This window comes from Chenopodium album, chromosome 20, assembly GCF_948465745.1.
Source record: "Chenopodium album chromosome 20, dcCheAlbu1.1, whole genome shotgun sequence".
Taxonomy (NCBI): Eukaryota; Viridiplantae; Streptophyta; class Magnoliopsida; order Caryophyllales; family Amaranthaceae; genus Chenopodium; species Chenopodium album.
This window is the reverse complement of record NC_137853.1, coordinates 27,662,339-27,682,963: the sequence shown is the minus strand read 5'-3', so window position 1 is coordinate 27,682,963 and position 20,625 is coordinate 27,662,339. Positions and strand designations below refer to the sequence as shown.

Sequence of the window (20,625 nt, the reverse complement as noted above, 5' to 3'; positions counted from 1 at the left end):
TGCACTTCCAAAATTATTTTGACAAAATTTTGGGTTAACTGGCTTAATTAATTAATTAATTTAAATTGGATTAATCTGAATTATGTTGGATGTGAAATTTAGTGGGAGCTTCATTAATCGTTTTGAGCTTAAATTAGGCTTGATTGTGATATTATTGCGTTAATTTACATAATCGGATAATCACTTTGACTACTTTTAATTAGGCGCATTAATTGGATTAACCACCTAAGTTAGTAACTAGTATGCGCTCGTTTGATACATTGTTTTGTATTGTTGCTTGAATTATTTGTAAAATGCATGGGCCATTCACTTTAGAAGTGAACTAGGTTAGTTCCCGTGCCATGCACAGTAATTTTCAATAACAACTACTACCTCTATTTCATATTATTTGCAATAATTAGACATTTTTCCTCTCTATTTTATGTCAAATCATCACAAATAATATGAAATGGAGCTAGGTAGTATTAAACTACCATTATAATCAGTTTTTTTAAAACAAATAAAATTCTAAAAATGTAGTTGTTAATATTAATCAAAATAAAAGATTATAAAAGATATATTTCGTATAATATGCTAGATATAAAATGATGTAGAATATTATCAAAATTATGTTAAAAATGCTTTTTTAAAGATATATAAGAATATTTATGTTATAAATAAGTCAAATCTTTTTTATTTTAAGTAATTAAATTGAATAAGATTTGGGAATTATGTTATATGTTTCAATTCCATCAATAACAATATACGTAGTAATATTGTAATAGTTTTTCACTTTCTCTAAGGTAATCATATGGTCATCATCTACTCCCTCTGTTTCCTGTTTTCCTATTTTGGAGAAATAAAACGTTATTCATGTTTCTATTTTTGGATAGTATGTAAAGATCATTTTACCCTCACTTTTTTTAACTTTATTCATTGTACATCCTTATTTACCCTTACACATGCTTTATTCTTTTTTGCACTTTCTCTCTCTAACTTTCGTTTATGATTCCCTCTGTTTTCTGTTTTCCTATTTTGGAGAACCAAAATGTATTCCTGCTTCTATATTTGGATTGTATGTAAAGACCATTTAACCCCCACTTTTAATTTTATTCATTGTACTTTCTCATTTACCCTTGAATTTTGCACATGCCTTATACTTTTTTCCACTTTCTTTTTTTAACTTTTGTCTATGATTGTACATACTTTCACTTTTATTAATGTACTTTATTCAATTTCTCTTCTTATTTCTTAAACCGTGAAAAAACACAAACATAAATTATATTATGGGACACAGAGAGTATTCTAAAATAAACTACAGATATAATATATTATATAACCGAACTACTAATTGTTTGTTACCGAAAGTAACAGTCAAGTATAAAGTTAGTATAATATTGCATAATTAATATTTATAATAACGGACCTTTTTTTTTTTTGTTTTAGTCTTTGTTATGTCTTTTTTGAAGAGTATCATAAAATTTTTGAAGGGTATCTTTGTTAAGTTTAATAGTGCAAATATTTGCTTGTCTTGTGACTCTTGTCAAAAAAGATGGCAAACTTTAAATTGAATTTCCCTTATTTTTGTTAAGTCAAAGAATGTTTATTTTTTTTACGGAAGATTGCATACTTATTTATTACCATAATCATGGTATATTTAGTAGATGTTTTCTTTGGGATTATTATTGTTTCCTTAATAGAATAATTGATTTTGGGAATATTTATTCATATCTTTGTGATATAATTTCTCAATATACCGTAAGATCTATATTTATTTATAAATATGCAAAATATTTGTTTCCTTAATAATTTTTATTTTTTAGAAAAACATAAATATACTAAGGACACACCAGGAGATGACACGTGTCATGGCTGGTGTGTCTTTTAGTATATAGTTATTGATGATTATTGATGGATGAATGGAATAGATATTCTAATGCAGGTTTTACAAAATAGCAACTAGTGGGGCTCAACTAAGATAGTGAATACGGACTCCGTCACGTTTTATAGTTTTGTAAATCTAAATATGGTCTACTTGCCGTTAAGTATTTTTGTACTTTAATTATTAGTCCTAGTCTTATTAGTAGTTGCATAATTGGTGGTGATGTCTCAAAGACGGCGTTTCTAAAAAGACAAAGCCAAGAAGATGCAATGAAAGTCCTCGAAGATTCAAGTGTCAAAGGGTCATGCTACTATTTACTACTACGGTAGTTACAAAACGAAGGTCGTACCAGCTAATTACCAAACAAGACCATAAACTAAACGGAGAAAGTATTTAAAATCATCCCTCTTCCTCTCTTTACACTCCAACCAAACAAAACACAAAAATAAACAAAAAAAAATCCCATAATCAATTCCAAAAGGGTAACAAACTTCTCATCCACTCAAAAAAAACAACAACAACAACAATGTCTCTCACCATAAACAACCCCATTAATGGTGTCACTCCTCGCTTACCAATCCACCACCATCGCCAATTCCTCCCTTCATCACTTTCTCTCTCTTCAAGAACATCAACCTTAACAGTAGTATCTGCCACTGGTAAGTTCACCTCTCGAACAGGAAAGTTTGACAGCAAGAACAGAAGGGGTTCTTCTACTACAACCAAGGATGATGCTGCCGCCTCCGAAGAAAAGAATGGTGTTAGAAATTTTGAGGAGAATGTTGATTTGATTGGTGATAGTGTTGTTGTTGATGATGATGATGAGGATGATTTGTTGCCTGAGCTTCCTGGGGATAAACCTGATTTTTGGGAGGGGCCTCAATGGGATGGTCTTGGTTTCTTTGTTCAGTATATGTGGGCTTTTGGTATTCTTTTCGCGGTAATTAATTTACTATCTCTTATCTTTTCATTATCTAAATTATTCGTCTCTAAAAGTTCGTCCTGTTTTAGGGTCTCTATTGTACCGAATATTTTAGTAATTGGTGGTAAGGTTGTGTTTGAATTTGTTGTTGGTTTTGTAGGATTGTAGTATTATACTGTTATTAAGATTAAATTAATTAAAATAGTTGACATCCACACTTTAAAATGTAGTTTATGGCTTTAGTTGACATCCACGATCAAATTAACTATGATAGTTGACATCCACGCTTAATAGCATCAGGAATAGATTAATCATTGTTGGTGTCCATGTGATGTAGGAAGGGGTGCTAATGATTTTTGTAATATAAGATAGAGTGGAAGTTAAAGTTGATGCTTGATTTTGTTTTAATTAATAATTCCATAAACTCTTAGTCTATAGAAATGAGCTCTGTCTCAAACACACGAAATCTGTAATTATTTTGTTGATACTTGATACCCTCTTTATATTAATAGTGTTTGGGGGTTTAGTTTGAGCGAATTTCGATGAATGAGGGTCGGATGTTCAAGTATTTCTTTAGTGTTTGTTTGAGGAAAATTTTTACTGGGTTTTACATGTTATCGTTGTCCATATGAAGGTATTTAGAGTAGGACACTAGGTTTGTGGAATCATGTCAAAAGATGTATAAAGGGTGATTAACAAGATGAGTCTACTAGAGCTAAATGGTGACTTGGATTTTTCACTTATTAAGATATATGATTGAGCTTGTTCACAAAGGTAGCAGGACCATTTGCAATCTACTTGACACAACCATTTGTACTCTTTTACTAAACAAAATGTTTCAAAGCCTGTTGACTGTTGAGTCGAATCTCAACTGCCATCATTGGCCTTTTGTTTCTGAACAGTGTTCACGCTTTGTATGAACTTATCATTAGTGTACACTGTACAGACTGCACACTGACAGAGAAAAGATCTGATTAGGTTTTGCTTAAGGCAGCTTTAAAGTCTAACTTACAATGATTTAATTGTTGCGTCGATGTGGTCTTACCTATGGGGCATAGTTGTAGATTGCCTTGTGTGTGTGTGTGTGTTTTTTTTTTTTTTTTTTTTGGGGGGGGGGGGGGGATTGTGTATGTGTTGTGTGTTGGGGAGGGGGGGGGGGGGGGGGTGAAGGTTTGGTTGTTCTTCAATATGTGTCCTCTACAATTATATACTTTCCATGGTAATTTTAAGATTGAACTCATTGAAGCCATAACTTGAAGACGCTAGTTATAGGTTTATATCTGAGAATGAACTGAAAATATTTCAGCAGATTGATGGTAAAGGAACAGATGATCAATTCCTAAAAGTTATCATTGTATTTCTTACTGTATTAGATTCTTAGTCTCGAGATCAAGCACTATGTAGATATACCTGTTGTCTATGCATGCTTGAATTTAGATATGTCAACTTCAAATCACAGCACCAAATCTTCAGGACTGACTTCATGTTTGATTTGGTCTTCACAGCTGATTTCGAGTGGCATTGCCGTGGCTACCTATAATGAAGGGGCTACAGATTTTAGAGAAACTCCTGCATTCAAGGAATCTATCCAATCAAAGGATCTCTTAGAAGGACCTGAGGGATCTGATGCAGACGTGTTTGAGTCTAACCCCACAGAGGAGGCTCCTGCTTTGGATTAGCATCAAGGTATCGGAACAAAGCACTCTATACAGCAGGGCTATGAAGTTATGAAGCCCTAAGAAAACATTTTATAAATCTGGTTCACATTAACTATCTGTATTTTTTGTTGTTCTGCCACTATATATATAGACTAAGGTTACCTGTATAAGAAATTGTGTAAGAATTAGAAATGACAAGTTTAGAATGAAATTTATTTCTGCTATTGTCTTTCTCAAAAGCTATCAAAGATTACTTGCAAGTTGCAACATATGGTTTCAGAGTAAATTATCTCCTTATTTTACCGGTATATATATTGTTCGAGGAAGATGTACTGGAATTAAAGAACATCTACTTTTCAGCATCCCAAACAGAAAATGTTTAATATTAAGTGCCTGTGCCACTGTGCGACTGCACATAAATTTTTTATACTGCAGCTCTTGATTATGGCTCAAGCAAGTGCATACAATGTACAAGAGATTGTGACCATACAAGCACCAATATCATCATTGCTGATTTTTCTTGTAAAAGCATTAGTTGTCCTAAACTCCTTATTCAGTCGCTCAATCCGTTGTGATTTTAAAAGTTAATGCATCTGGAGGCCCCTTGTTTAGTTTTACAGCTTTGACTGAATTGTCTTTAATTAGCTCGGAATATTATCTGATTATAATAGTTAAGCGTCATTAATCAGGCTCTAGTTTGTCTTCCCTTTGCTGTTTTTCTGGTTGGACTTAATTACTTATAGGTTTTATTTTTGGTTTTTTCTATTATATCATGAGATAATTATGAATTATTGAAGCTAAAAGGTATCCTGTTTTCCGGCTATATTCCATCTCATAGTTATTGAAGATATCTGCTTTCAGACTAGATGAAATAGAAGCGATTATTATCCTGCAAGCACAATTGCTTTTGAATTTTCCCTGACAGTGGCTGTGCTTGACCTACAAGTCACTACGGTTTTGGTAAATTGTTAATGAGAATACTCTTCTGAAGTTTTATACAAAGTACTTGTTATTACTCAGTAATCGTCATTTTAGCTTTTAGTGGCATTAAATCAGTATATAGTTTGCATTCTTCTGGTAGGATTTGATTTTCCATTTGTAACATCTAAACTACTTTGAAAAGGTAAATTTCTGTTATGAAAATAAAGGATTACTGAAATAGGATGAAACCATACAATGGACAAAGAAATACTACTGTCTTGCTAAAATCTCCCTAGCTGTAAATAAGCTACTAATCAGTATATCATCGGTTACTTCATTGACCTGCAGTCGTAACTTGTAATCGAAATAAACCTACAATTCTTCTGTGACTAATCTCATCAGAGTAACTTTTCTAGCAATAGAAAGATCACTGCTACTGCAATTCCCCATTGACAGCCGGCCAACTTGTAAGCTGAGCTGTTCTTCAACCCAAATCTGACAGTGCTTGGCCTTGGTGCAATAGTAATGGTTGGAGCTCCTAAATAAACAGAAAATTCAATGTAAATAAAAAATAACAACCAAGTGCAAAAACTTGTCATAAAACGAACTGATTGCTAAGTCGTTACAACATCAAATTCCTTGCTGCAGAGTGAAGTTCAGAATTTTACCTGCGGCATCAGCAGTTGGATTCCTTGTGAGTGTAGCCGGAGAATTTGGTGATGTTGGAGCTGCTGACATTGTAGGAGATGGAGATCCTCCTTTCATCCAAGAAAAACAATTAAGCAGGTTCCAACATAATTAACTACTTTGATAAAAATATGTAAACTATAGAAATAATAAGTGTGTAAAATTTAGAAATTGTTGCTGATTCTGACATTAATGTCTACAATGATAAGGAAGCACATTGACAATACCTGAAGCTGAGCAAGTGGAAGGGTCAACCTGTGGACTGCAGAGGCCAGGCAACTGAAGAGCGAGGGTGTTGTTGATAGGGAGAGAGGCCAAGGCAGTACCGTTGAGAAAGAGGCAGAGGCAACCTCGCTCCAGGTTGTACACTTGCAGGAGGTTATTACAGCACTGAACACTTGGCCCTGGAGACTGCCCCTGCACAAATGGGGCACACGGAGCAAGTACAAGGAGGCGTGGTCCACACTCAGCCATGGTGGGGGTTGAAGGACTAGGTGGAGTCAATTGTGATTGGCTTAGTGTAAGGAAGAAGATGAGGAAGAGCAATGTAGCAGTAGTGCTTCGAGTGAGGATATTTTTGGAAGATATCGCCATTCTTCTGCCTCTTTTGTTCCTTTTTCTACTTGTTTATGCTTTAGGTTTAGATTAAGATGGACGTCTTACTCATGGTGCTACGATTTGGGTAAATATATAGAGGAGTTAAGAAGTGAATGCATGAGTAGTGTGAGTAGTAACATGCCTGTTGTGTGTTACACCCACATGCATCTCTTATTTTTCTCCCTGCAACAAACCTTGAAGATACTATCTGTGACTTTAAGCTTCTGACCTCCCCAAAAAACTGAAAATTGGCATGAACTAATCTTATGAATGATGAACCAACTGACCATTGGTGTTAATATTTGACCAAGGATTCATCCAATCCACATACAAGTTCCGAAATACTTCCTCCTTCAACTGAAATTATTTTTATTCAACTGAATTTATTTTTACATATACGTAGTATATATATATTTTTTTGTTTTTTCGAATCAGAAATTATTTTTACATAGGTAAAAATAAAACCGTGAGAGTTTTTACTTTTTTGGCATTTAAACTTATATAAAAATAAAAAATAAAAATCGTGAGGGTTAAGGTCAAGTGTCCTATGCTTCATTAAATATGTCAGTGTAACGCATTTTATGCTTAACTTTGAACTGACCATTTATCTCTATTTATGTTGACTAATGATACAATAAAATGTCATGTTATTTTCATTTATTTAGCTTTATAATCTTCAACCTTCTCTTAATAAGTGGTGTTTTTGCTTTTCAGAATCTTAACTTTATTGGTAACTATATTGAAACTATATTGATGAAACTAACATTGCCAATATTGATGAAACTAACATTGCCAATATTGATGAAACTAACATTGCCATCATAATACGGAGTAATATTCGTCTTTTTACAAAATTGCACGGGTATTAAATTAGTTTACAAATTAAATCCGATATCAATAACGGAATATGACACTCAGGTAGAAATTGGAATGATGTTGTCAAAAAAAAAAAAAAAAAAAAAATTGGAATGAAAGATTAATTTTATTCCTGAACTACCTCTGTTTTCAGGGTCCAAGAGCTTTTTCTTATTCCATATTGTCTTGTACTCATGTGGCATGACTTCCATTCCATCTTTATTCTACTATATGAATTCACGTAATTCGTCTTTCTAAACAAACTTAATTTCAATATACTAGTCTACTGGTCGATGTCAACTAGTCTAGTAAGTTAGTAAAGTCTTAGGGTTGGTACCTCGTCTATTAGACATGGAAAGAATCATATGCATCGATCGTATAGGCCGGAACAAGGCTGGAAAATGCTGCTTAAAGCAAATAATTCTCTCTGCCTGCCTCAAGCATATGTAAATGCCATTGCATAGCTACCTATAAACCAAAGAGAATTAGATTCCATCATTTTTTACATAAAAGTATGACTTTAATAGAGAACAATTCAACCAAACTTGTTAACAACCCTACGTGTTTATGCTTGTCATTAAATAATTAATGATATTCATTATTAATTACTATACATCTCTTCCTTTTATTAGTTCTTCTTTTTAGCTTTTACCTATTACAAAGTTTTCTCACTGAATTCTTAGGCTATATTCTTCTTGTTGTTTCTGGCTTCATGAAGGAAATGGTAAGTTCTCTTTAATTTATTTTCTAAGTAAAATTAATTATGTAGTTATTTGTATATTTGTAAGTCATATTGTGATAATTAATTTTTATGGTGTATATGATTATTTGAGCAGCATTTTTGCATGATCTTGAGGATCAAAATTGATTGCAACGGTTGCTATAGAAAGGTGAAGCAAGCCCTTCTTCAGATTCGTGGTAAGCAATGTTTTTTTCCTTAGCTTATTAATAGGTTTTGTTTTATTAATATTACCTCCGTTAACAGTTGCAACTCTGGGTATTATTTGTGAGATATATAAAATATTTTAAAGTTGCAATTAAAAGTTATATGATTGTTCATTAGTTCACTAATACACGCCAACAAAAAACAGATATACACTTATAAATTTAGAATGGGTGTTCTAATTTGATTTAATTGATGATTTCGTTTCCTTTATTTAACATCGGGACTATTTTTTTGATAGATGATTGTAGTCTTATATGTTTTCACTAGAACATAGTTATTGTAATAGCTTTTGTGTTATGCATTTATGCCATATTTTGACTTTTTTTTTTTAATGTTGTTTTTGAAGAACTAGAGTCTCATATAATAGAGAACAAAACTAGTAGGGTGATTGTATTTGGAAGATTTATCCCTCAAGATATCGCAATCAAGATCAGAAAGAAAACAAATCGAAGGGTGGAGATTTTAGAGGTTCAACAACTTTGTCCTACTAACAACTCGGCCTGAAAATTATCAAGATCAAGGTTTTTTGATGATAGGTTCTACTAATGCAATCAATGTGTTGATTGGACCTCAACCTCAATACAAGTAAATTTCAAGTTGAACATAATGATATCTATTATGTATAAATTTTTTGATTTATATAGAAATTCATCAATTTGTAATATTAATCCTCTTTTTTTTTTTTTTTTAGTGAAGTAATAAATTTATCAATAAGTTTTGATAGTGGCTAGCCACACGGTATGGCTACGTTACTTGGTTTAAAGTTCATATGTATGAGTAACCCATTTATTGATAAGAGTAACTCCATTACCCATGTTATACGTGTATTATCAAATAATTAAGAAATAAGTAGCCCAATTTTTTCATTTGAGTGACCCTATTTTTAGTATTAGCTGATGATGAAATAATAAATCTACTTATTTATAAGAGTAACTTCATATCCCCATTGAATTAGCTTTACATAAATCAAAATTTTCAATTAATTTATGGTGATTTATTTTGTGGGTATTTTAGTTGTTGAATCTGTCTTTTATTGTGCACTTACGTGTGAGGTACAACAATTATTAGGAAATTAGGTTAGTCCCGTCCGATGCACAATTTAAAAATAATATTTTTTAACTTATTTATATGTAATAGGTATTTAAGATACATAATTAAGTGTGTGTCTTCTTATAGATAAATTAAGCCATAATAAAAGATACTAATAAAGAACTAATAAAGAATGAGAACCACAAAAACATACAATCCATACCTTATTAAAAGTATAAGATTACTCTGATGAATAGTGTGATGCCAACTATACCCTTTAAAATGTGTATTTACTTATATATCCTCATTAATATGTACAAGTTTTATTAATGAATAGTGTTTGGACAATTAGACTCACATAAATATTTATTTACTTTTTTTCTCACATTAATGTTATTAGTTTCCTTAGGCATGTATACCTCTAAACATAGTTGTTTACTTGTTTACACATTAACAACTAAATTTGTGATTCAACCCAACCGAAAGAATTTCCGGATATGTATAGCTATGGTGCGGCGCATCGCGAGTGTTAGCTGGCCTAGTTACTATAAATGTATTTTTATTTATTTTAATTTTAATCCATGAAAAATTAATGTGCATGTCAGTCTTTTCAATTCAATCATAAAATATTTTAGAAAATATGCAATCAATAACATAATACTAAAACAGACACCATGAATGACATGTGTCACTTTTTGGTGCTATTTTTCCCCCCAAATTTTTTTTCATTATTTTTTTATTCACGTCCTTAAAAAAAAACTCAATTTTTATATAATTGTGATTCACTTCCTTAAAGTAATATTCAATTGTAGTATTCACTTCCTAAAAAAATATTTACATATTTTGTTTCAAAAAAAAATTTACATATTTTTCATATCTTTTACTTTTTGATTCGGAACTCAATTCTGGATATAAATTAAGATTCAAACTTTTTCAATTTTATTTAAAAATATGAGGAAATTTTGGTAGATTGTGAATTAACATATAATTCGTGATAAAATTTTGTGGACTTAATTAATCTAGTTAATCTACTAATTCTGAACCTCTATTTATCTTGAAAAAAAATGATGTTACCGAAATTTTTGGAGGGAATTTTTTAATGAGAATTTGACACTTGGACAGTGATGATATAGCGGTTATTACTTTAGTTATACTTATAGATTATCATCATTTTAACCTTAAAAACCAAAATAGGTTTGTACCTCATAAAAATCCGTCGAGCGAGAAATTATATCAAATCTATATTATATATTAAAATGCATTCCTTTTATCTATACTATATACTAAGTGGAAGTAGATCGAAATGGAGGAATGCTATGTATTTGTTGGTACATTACATGACAATTCATAAATATTTTAAAAATTAACATTAGTACCACTAAGATGTGAAATGTATCATTGTTATTACAATAGTGCTGTAGTTAAAATCACACTGAAGATTGTTACAACGGTATACTTTTGAAGCTAAAATATGTACCATTAGGTCATGAAATTATGCCATTAGAGTGTAATAGTATAATAGTAGTTGTAATGGTATTAAAATGACTATAGTGGTACAATTAAAACCTGAAAATTAAAGTGATAATATGTGGTCCCATCACCTTATTGTTGTACTAAGTTACTATTATGCCCATGCTATGTACCAATCAATAACTATATACTAAAAGACACACCAGCAATGACACGTGTCATCTCCTGGTGTGTCCTTAGTATATTTTTATTTTTTAAAATTAAAAAAAAAATTCCAAAAAGGAGATATTTTGCATATGTATATGTAAATAATAATCAATAATAAATATAATTTTACGGTAATCTGAAAAAAATATATTAAAAAGATACAATATATTTAAATAATCACCAAATAAATCTTATTATAACTGTCCTAACATATATACGACGGTTGATATTAATCTTTCCTTAAAAAAACAAAATCCAAGCTACTCATATATATTAAGGTTGATTTGCAAACTTCCGTTTTCATGAACATCGACAAATGCAATCGCCTACGTGAATGTTAACATGCATGAAGAATCTCATAAGGTTGATTTGCAAACTTCCGTTTTCATGAACATCGACAAATGCAATCGCCTACGTGAATGTTAACATACATGAAGAATCTCATAAAGTGAACTAATAATTCAAGCACATCAATCAATCTTTAATTTCAAACACTAATCTCCTAGAAAAGCAGCAAATCAAACGAAATAATCATGCATATATAATAATACTTTTGGTAACAAAACATTCTTTCAATTTCTGCAAGATCACTAAGATGCAACTCATGCAAGTAATAATATCAGCTTTTCCAAATTTTGCTCCAAAAAGGAGATACTTTGCATATATATATGTAAATAATAATCAATAATAAATATAATCTTACGGTAATCTGAAAAAATTATATTAAAAAGATACAATATATTTAAATAATCACCAAATAAATCTTATTATAATTGTCCTAACATATATACTACGGTTGATATTAATCTTCCCTTAAAAAAACAAAATCCAAGCTACTCATATATATTAAGGTTGATTTGCAAACTTCCTTTTAAAAAATACAAATCTTAGCAAATCATATTATTATTGTTAATTGATATGCAATCTTCCCTTAAAAAAAATTAAATTCTTAGTTAATTATATTCATATAATATATACTAGGTATTACGGTTGATATGTAATTCTTAACAAATCATGACTATATCCTTAGCAAATCATGACTATATCAACAATGGTAAGAATTTAAAATAATATGATTAAAAAAAAATAATGTTCTTAGCAAATCGTAAACCATTGTATGTTGATATGTAATATTCCCTTAAAAACATCTTAGCTATTTTTGACTATATTCTTACTATAATTTATACTTCGTATTACATACGGTTGATATTCATTCCTTATATGATTAAATCATGCAATATTCTCTAATTCTCTTTACCTTTTTATTTTTATCCCAAATTTTCCAAAAACAACTTACCTAACCGGCCATTATAAAAAAGCATTAATGTGAATTTTTGAATCACAACCACTAAATAACTTTAAACGTTATTTTTTCTAATGGCACAAACTTTAAAGCTTATACAAAATATCAATCCGTCGAATGAAAATATTACTATACAGTCTAGGGTTATCTACTTATGGACTATTCCATCTTTTAATAATGCAAACGATGTACATTCTCTAGAGATGGTTTTACTAGATGAACAGGTATGTAATCTAATGGTTGTCATCATTTTTTATGTATGTGTATAAGTTGTGCTAGCATCTTGCGGAGTTTCAATATTTTTTTTTTTAATTTATTGTTTTTTTGATTATCTAAATTAGGGAGGAAAGATCTAGGCTTCCGTAAAGAAGTCCTTGCTTGTGATATTTCAAACTAAACTAGCGGAGGGACAAGTTTATAACATTTCAAGTTTTGGAGTTGGATTTAATAATGGGTCGTATAAACCCATGGGACATGAATACAAAATTCGTTTTAAACACTTAACTACAGTCAATCAAGTGGAAGGAGTAAGCATTCCCATTCGTGGTTTTGATCTGAAACCTTACAATTCAATAGTTTCAAACAAGCTGGACACCAATATTTTAGTTGGTATGATTAATTAGTTTTTTAATATATGTTTGTCTTACTTTATTTTTATACATAATTGATTTTTTGATTTTAATCGTGAAAAAAGATTACATTGGATATCTTTCCGGAATTTCATCAACCAATACATTTTTAAGAGATGGTAATCAACAAAAGATGATCAACATCCAATTGGAGGATTTGCAGTAAGTAGAATATAATTTTTTTCCATTAATAAATGCATTGTTTTTAGTCATATCTTATCATGCAGTATTAAGATTTTGATTTAATTCATGACACACCTAATTTTTTTTTTTTTTTTTTTTGTTATAGAAAAAATGTCTTGGATTGCACATTGTGGAATACATATGCTGACCAAGTAAGAGACTATTTTTATTTATTCGATACTTCGTATATGATACGTACTATTAAAATTTTTATTGATATACTTCGTATATGATACGTAGTATTAAATTTTTTGGTATGCTTATAAATATATGATAATTCGTATATGATACGTAGTATTAAAATTTTTGGTATGCTTATAAATATATAGTAACCCCACTAAATATTTGTTTCGTGAATTTTTGTAATCATCTTCTTAATATACTTCATGGCATTTTATGAATTTATACAAGAAAATGAAACCTATTAAATGTAGAATTGTTTTGATTATGTTGCATATTTAAAAAAGTAAAAAAAAAAAAAAAAAAAAAAAAAAAAAAAAAAGGAGGTAAAATGATAAGATTGGGTATGAAGAATCCTCCTCTCCCTTTTTATTTATTCGAAGCATTTGAACATTTCTATAGAAACACCCAAAAATTGTTCAATTACTTACAAACAATGCAAGAATACATATATTCTATATAATCTTGACATATCATTTTTTAATAAATTTCTCAATCATATATTTTATCATTAGTTTATTAATTTTACATAAGATATACTGATCCTTACCCTTTTTATGCAGTGATTGTATGTAGAAGGACGACCTCATTCAATTGTTATCTTCCTCAATTAAATAATAATTGTTCAAGTTTCTAGAACAACTACCGGAGATGATAGAAATAAAAGGCAACGCAAATAATAACACATGATGTGCAATTCAAACATTAATCTTTATCTCTATTTTTTTGTATTTTAATTTATTTCTTTAATGATTTTTTCTTGACAAATACTTTATTATTAACAATAATAAAATGGTCATTGTAATATTATATTACGTCAATTGTTTGTTTGTTCACGCTTTATATTATGTGTATGTTTTGTCAATTTTTAATTTTTTTTTTAATAGACCATGCATGGCACGGGTCCTAAACTAGTAAGTACATAACTTTCCTCCCTTTAAAATGCCCCATATATTAAAAGGTGTTCCTTTTAAAGAAATGATGCCACGTGGCACTCTTCACATTATGTGTGTCATGTCACAATGCCACTACAATATCCAAAATATATGCGCTTTGTTAGCTAGCCACTTCATTTAATTGAATAAAATATGCTTTGAATAGATTCGAACGCATAACATCCGATACATACAGGTGATACATTTACCATCTCAACCAACTTTTATTGATGTTTCAAATTTCACATGATATTATATATTCCATTCATTTACTAAGTAAATTAGAAGTAATATAATTCACTTATTTTTCAAAAGATTAGAATATAAATACATATGTGTAATAAAAAAAGTGACACCCGAGGCAACGCCCGAACCACTACACACACTAACTATACAAATAGTGGAACATTAAAATTAAAGAAGTACACAAACAAGCAACCCAGAGCATCGCTCGGAGTAAACACTTGTTATCCCTTATTTCTCATAACTTGGAAATCAAGTGATTGAATATTTACTCTACAATTGGAGTAATATTGTTAATAGTTTGCTAAATATTAATGTTAGATACTTTAAAACAAAAGATAATAAAGTCTTACAAACATATTTCTACCAAAGATTTAAACGAATACCCCAATAATTTTATAGTAAAAATAAAGATTTTTTTTTTTATATTTATCACCTTTTATTTACTTTACATTAGAACTAACAATCGTGTCATGTTGTATTGGCTCAAGGCTGTAGGTTGAGTAGCAGGAGCAATTGTAGGGAATATTTCAAACACTATAACCCCAAGCTTGAAACCCACTGTGATCATACACTTAAGTATGGTGGCGTCCAAAGAAAAAGAAAAGAGAGCAAAAGAGTCGCCAACAAGTTTTAGGAACTTGTAAACCGTTCACAGGGTGAAGGTTACACCCCTCAACGATCCATGAGATCGTCAACTCCATAAGGTCTTGAACCAAATAGGGTTCGAGGATGAGGGTACGAATCCAATCTACAAAAGAGAGGACCCGCCCTATAAAATATGCGTCTACTTTATTCTACTCGTATTCATGTGCGCTTTTTAACTAACATGCAAACATTAGGTTTGACCCTAAACCTGTTTAATCTATGTTGGTTGAATATTAATGTACAAATAAAACTATTATTGGTGATCACTTGAATTAAAATCATATTAGCCTAAACCAAATTATTAAATATCTTATTAAGCGTGATTTCAAGTACAAATTCCCTTTATACATGCATAAAAGGCGTGATCAAGCAATAACAATAATATTAAATAGCATATCAAGCAACATAATAATATTAATCATAAATTTAATCATCAAAATCATGTTAATAAAGCATAAATATAATAGCAAGATCCTAGGCATGATACTAACAAGATTAATAACAAATCCTAGCATGTCACTAAACAATTAAGATCAAAGCTTTAATCCTAACATCATACTAACATGCTACTCCCTCCGTTTCATTTTGTTAGTCCCATATACTATTTTGGGCGTTTCAAAATGATGTACCCACATTGAATATTTCCTAACATTATTATAAGTTGAATAATTTTCATAATCCATGAACAATTAATCTAATTGGGTGTTTGAAGAATCAAATAATTTTGATTGGTTAATGTATGTGCTAGAGGATTGCTGACATGGCAAATTTTCCAATCAAAATTTATAATAGGCGATTAATTATAGCCAATAACCATAAATAAAACAAGAAAAGACAAAACATTAATTACAAAGTTGCAATCAAATTCCAAATTACTAAGATTTCTCCTTTTTTTATTTTAAGTGATTGATTCCAAAGGGGACTAACAAAGTGAAACGGAGGGAGTATTAGAAAAGAATAAAAAAGCACCCTAAACATGATTCTAGAAAGCAATAAATAACATCCTAACATGATACTAGGAATTAAACAAATCTTAACATGCTTTCTACATTGAAATAAAATAGGGAGTAAGCTAATTACTTACTTTGAAGCCTTGTACCTCTTTCTAACAACAAACTACACGCGTTAGTAAACTTCAATGAAAAATAACAAAATTAAAGAATTCAATTAAATAATTGAATAAAGAGTTAAAATGTTTAGACTGGATTTGGGACCAAACCCTCAGAAAAGTATAAACCTTTCACGTCTAGGGCGAAGGCAACTTCAAACTTGGTTAGGTGTTTGTAAGTCTTGTGTATGCGGAATTGTGTTTGTAAAAGCTAGCTAGAAAGAGCGGGAGAAAGAAAGCTATATTGCTCATGCGAGAGAAGAGAAAGAGTCGGTGATTGTAGATGAATAAAAACGGAGGTTCGGGACCCTATTTATAAGAAAAATAGTCTGGAAATAGGTAGAATTTGACAAGGAATAAAACTCCAAGCTGTCGTCGCAAAACCACTTTGTCGCGGGGCAACAAGGCTTGTCGCGTAGCGACAGGCCTGTCGTTTGGCGACAGCCTGGTTTTCACGCGTTTTCCACGCGAAGTCCAATTGGTAATCAAATTTGATTTATGGAGTCCGTACGAAAGCTGAAATCGTATTTCTCATAAAATAATATTTTTTTTCCAAATAAAACTTATCAAAACATAAGTATTAATTCTAATTCTATTAGGATTTAAAAGAACCTTCTAGAGAATTCTAGAAGACTAGTATTAATCCTAGTAATTTTAGGAATAATAATTAACATTGAGCCCTCTTCTAGATCAATGGGCCGCATGTAAATATCAAACCGGGCCCAGTTTAGTATTTTGGCCATAACTTCCTCATTATTTTCGGAATTGGGCTTATAATATATCGTTGGAAAGCTCTTTGCAAGCCCCATCCAACTACACTATTATTGGACCCTTGTCGTGGACCAAACTAAACTGGATTGACTATTTTCATAAAAATCGAGTTGTTTTCAAAAAACAGAAAGAAATAATTTTAATAAAAACTAACCACAACACTTGACCTTTCACACTTTCACTTCATTCGATTATGGTTCGACACGAAAGGTATTCATCACCGGGTTTGGTTTTAGGGAGACACAAATGGGTGTCTACAGCAGTGAAAGATTATTAATATATATGTCTATTTTATGTAGTGATTTACCGTCTCTTGGCCATAATTAGGAGTATTTTTTGCTCTTTAGAGCCACTTTTATTACTAATATGTGCTTTGTAGTGTTTTCGTAGTTTAGTTAGTGTTTTGTAGGAAATTGCAGATTTGGAGCATTTTCTCGGATTTATTTAGAGCCACTACAAGCATTAGAGAAGCATGACCGTCTTTCATAGCCCAAGTCTGGTTAGAATCATCAAACCGGTAATTAAGGGCTCGATATAGAAGGAAAGCGGCAATGGACCGAGTGTTTAAAGCCCAAAGGAGGAAATCCGGATTAGGCCAAGTTTTGTAGCCCAATCGTAGTCCAAAGGCGCGCCCGATCGGGTGAGGCTAAAGAAGAAGAAAGGCTCCTTTGCCCAATCTCGCGCCTAACCGGGCGCGAGAGATGCTTTCCCAATGAAAAAGGCGAGCCCAACCGGGCGAGATGGCGCGTGACTGGGCGCGTGTTTCTAAGTAGAGTTTAGGCGTCTTTTACTTTGTTTAAGCTTAGGATTTTCTAGCTTAGTATAAGTACACTTTGTTAAGCAAGTTTACTACTCTCTCTCCCCCCTAATTACTTTTCTCAAATTTTAGTTTAAGCTTTGAGTTATTCTCTCTCTTGTTTCTCTCTCTACAACTCTTTGATTAATACAATTCATTATTTCCGTTAACTTTGGTAACGATTTCTTCTCCTTTTATTTTCAGTAATTTATTTGCTTTGATTCATCATGTCTTGTTTAATTGCTATGATTAGTTTAGATTTAATTATGTGTGAGTAGTTTTATTGCTAGGGTTAATAGGGATCCATAAATAATATGAAGGGGTAATTTACTATTGTTGATTGTCAATGCTTGATTAATTTCCTATTGATTGATTTAATGATATGCAATTAGATTAACGCTGGTTTAATTGTATGAGTAACGCACTATTGATTCGAAATTCGAGATTCGAAAGATGAGAATAGACGTTTAAGTTTAGTTATAGGCAGGTTAATATATAAATGGTTAAGTCAAGATTCGAGAGATGCGATTTAATACCGGTAGATTAACTATGTGATTGTAATACGTAGCCAAAGCCCTTTATGATCTGATTAATTGATGATTGATTGTTATGTTCTACCTGGAATATTATTTATTAGTGAACATATGCCCTAGGCTTTTATTAATTAATTTTTCTCCCTATTCTTAATCTCCGTAGTTTAATTCCCTTTGATAACAACAATTTGGTTACTATTAATTAGGAATTAATTGACTTGTTTCCCTGTGGTTCGACCCTACTGCCCTATCTGCTTAGTTAGAGGACTTATGAAGTATTTTTTATTAGGTGATGTGATTTTATCCTGTCAAGTACTATCCTCATTCAATATGTTTATCAATAATTCCATAAATTATTGTCAATTTTCTTAGTCTCGTGTCTTGTTGACCCATTAGATAACCGCGTCAAAAACCCTAGACTAACCCATTTTTTCGTATTTGGTTTGTGTCTTATTGTCGTGTCGTGTCAACTTTTCCCAACTCTGCGTTAAATTAATAAAATTTAAGTTTATCTCCAATGTTGTTTATCATGGGCAAAAGTATATATGTTTTAGAAAAAGGGTAAAACCATTAAGACCAGAACGATTTCCCTAAAAAGTTGCTTAATTGTAAATTAATTCCCTATTTGTTTCGATTTATAAACTTATTCAAACAATAGTGTCCACGTAGGGATTGGTAGAATCTATGCTTTCTTTATATATATATAAAAAAAATTAGGTTCAGCAAAGAACTGCTAACGATGACAGCGGTTCTTTACATATAAAACCGCAAACGATTTTAGTGTTCTTTTATTAGGAAACCTCAGAAGTTAAAAACTAATACAAGAATCGCTAACTGTAGGAGTTTGTAGGTACTATAATGCGGAATTTTACAAATCATATTAGTTTGCACCTTTACAGGATCTACAAGCACAACACATAAAGAATCACATAATACATACCTTTGACGCGTGATTTCCACAAGCGATTGACTGACGATTAGGGAGATAATAGAGCCCCAAGTGTTACTCCTCTACTTAGTCCACGGGATAGGATTGAACCTCCACTATTACTAGATAGTCGGGCACGAACACTTCGAACCACGCACCTTGTACGGAGAGGGGAGGAGAAACCGACCACGAACACCACCACACCACCTTGTACAAGGAGGCCGTACGGTTGTACGGACGTGAGGAAGGGAGAGAGAGAGATTGCGTGAGGCTTTTAGAGTTTGGTTGCATACTAGTCAATTCACAATGGACTGGTTAAGTGTTGTGTTTCAAACCCTAGGCAAGGCCTCTATTTATACATCATATGTATAATTAGAGTCCAAAACCAAGCTCATACTACTCCCTCTTCATTCCCATATGGCCGACCACTCCATGAGGCCCAATAATGGGCTTCTTTCTTTTGTTCAATCCATCACCCTTTTGTGTGACCTTATAGGATCCATTCTATTGGGCTTTGGACTATTTGACTAGCCCTAAGATCATTAATCATGTCTAGCAACAGATAATGACGACCCAAAAGAACGAACTTAATTATCTCCATAATTTGATCCATTTATATATCTAGTAATTGCACACGACGAAGACATAATACAAATCCTTCACTAACTTTGTTTGCGATTTCGAGTATAGAACGCTATAACCATTAGCGGTCCTTTGATGAAAAAAACAAAGATTGTACCAATCCTACGAGAACAATACTGTGGGAATAAGTTTTTAAACTAACACAAATAAGGAAATGGTACAACTATAAACCGCTAAGGTTTTTTACTCATTTTTCCCTCATATTGCTACTTTGACAGTAATAAGACTACATTATAATTATTATTTTTTTTATAAAAAATTCTACTATTGTACACATCGATTATATACATTATGTGTGGTCGAGGTCTACACCACCCAAGTAAAGTATAGGTCCAACAAGATTCAATTTAGGACAAATAAGACAAAATATTCAATCAATAAACATAGACTAAAGGCGAATCTAAAATGACACATTCCATTTTGTGGTAAAAAACATTATACCTATTTTCTCTTTCGAAATTTTTTATTTTTTTTTAATAACTATTATCAAATATAAATATCTCTTAAAATATCATTTTCTTTGATGATTCCCAATAATATCTTATTATTAAATAATTAAATCATAATATTTAC

The 20,625-nt window shown here is 31.3% G+C and overlaps 2 protein-coding genes and 1 long non-coding RNA gene across 3 annotated transcripts; 2 read left to right on the top strand and 1 right to left on the bottom strand.

Annotated features, from left to right (window-relative positions):
• Positions 1 to 2,281: 2,281 nt before the first annotated feature.
• LOC145599322 (uncharacterized) lies at positions 2,282 to 4,710 on the top strand. The gene is made up of 2 exons (XM_081655720.1): positions 2,282 to 2,801; positions 4,289 to 4,710. The coding sequence occupies exons 1-2, from the start codon at positions 2,388 to 2,390 to the stop codon at positions 4,460 to 4,462; spliced, it is 588 nt and encodes a 195-aa protein (XP_081511846.1). The 5' UTR covers positions 2,282 to 2,387; the 3' UTR covers positions 4,463 to 4,710.
• A 1,050-nt stretch (positions 4,711 to 5,760) lies between these two features.
• On the bottom strand, positions 5,761 to 6,643 carry LOC145596960 (non-specific lipid transfer protein GPI-anchored 10-like). The gene is made up of 3 exons (XM_081653149.1): positions 6,277 to 6,643; positions 6,031 to 6,120; positions 5,761 to 5,900 (listed from the first exon to the last, which is right to left on the bottom strand). Exons 1-3 carry the CDS (start codon positions 6,641 to 6,643, stop codon positions 5,761 to 5,763), a joined length of 597 nt encoding a protein of 198 aa, XP_081509275.1.
• Positions 6,644 to 8,135: 1,492 nt separating this feature from the next.
• On the top strand, positions 8,136 to 9,225 carry LOC145596542 (uncharacterized). The gene is made up of 3 exons (XR_014103255.1): positions 8,136 to 8,225; positions 8,338 to 8,419; positions 8,794 to 9,225. It is a non-coding gene; the product is annotated as an uncharacterized LOC145596542 (long non-coding RNA).
• Positions 9,226 to 20,625: the final 11,400 nt, after the last annotated feature.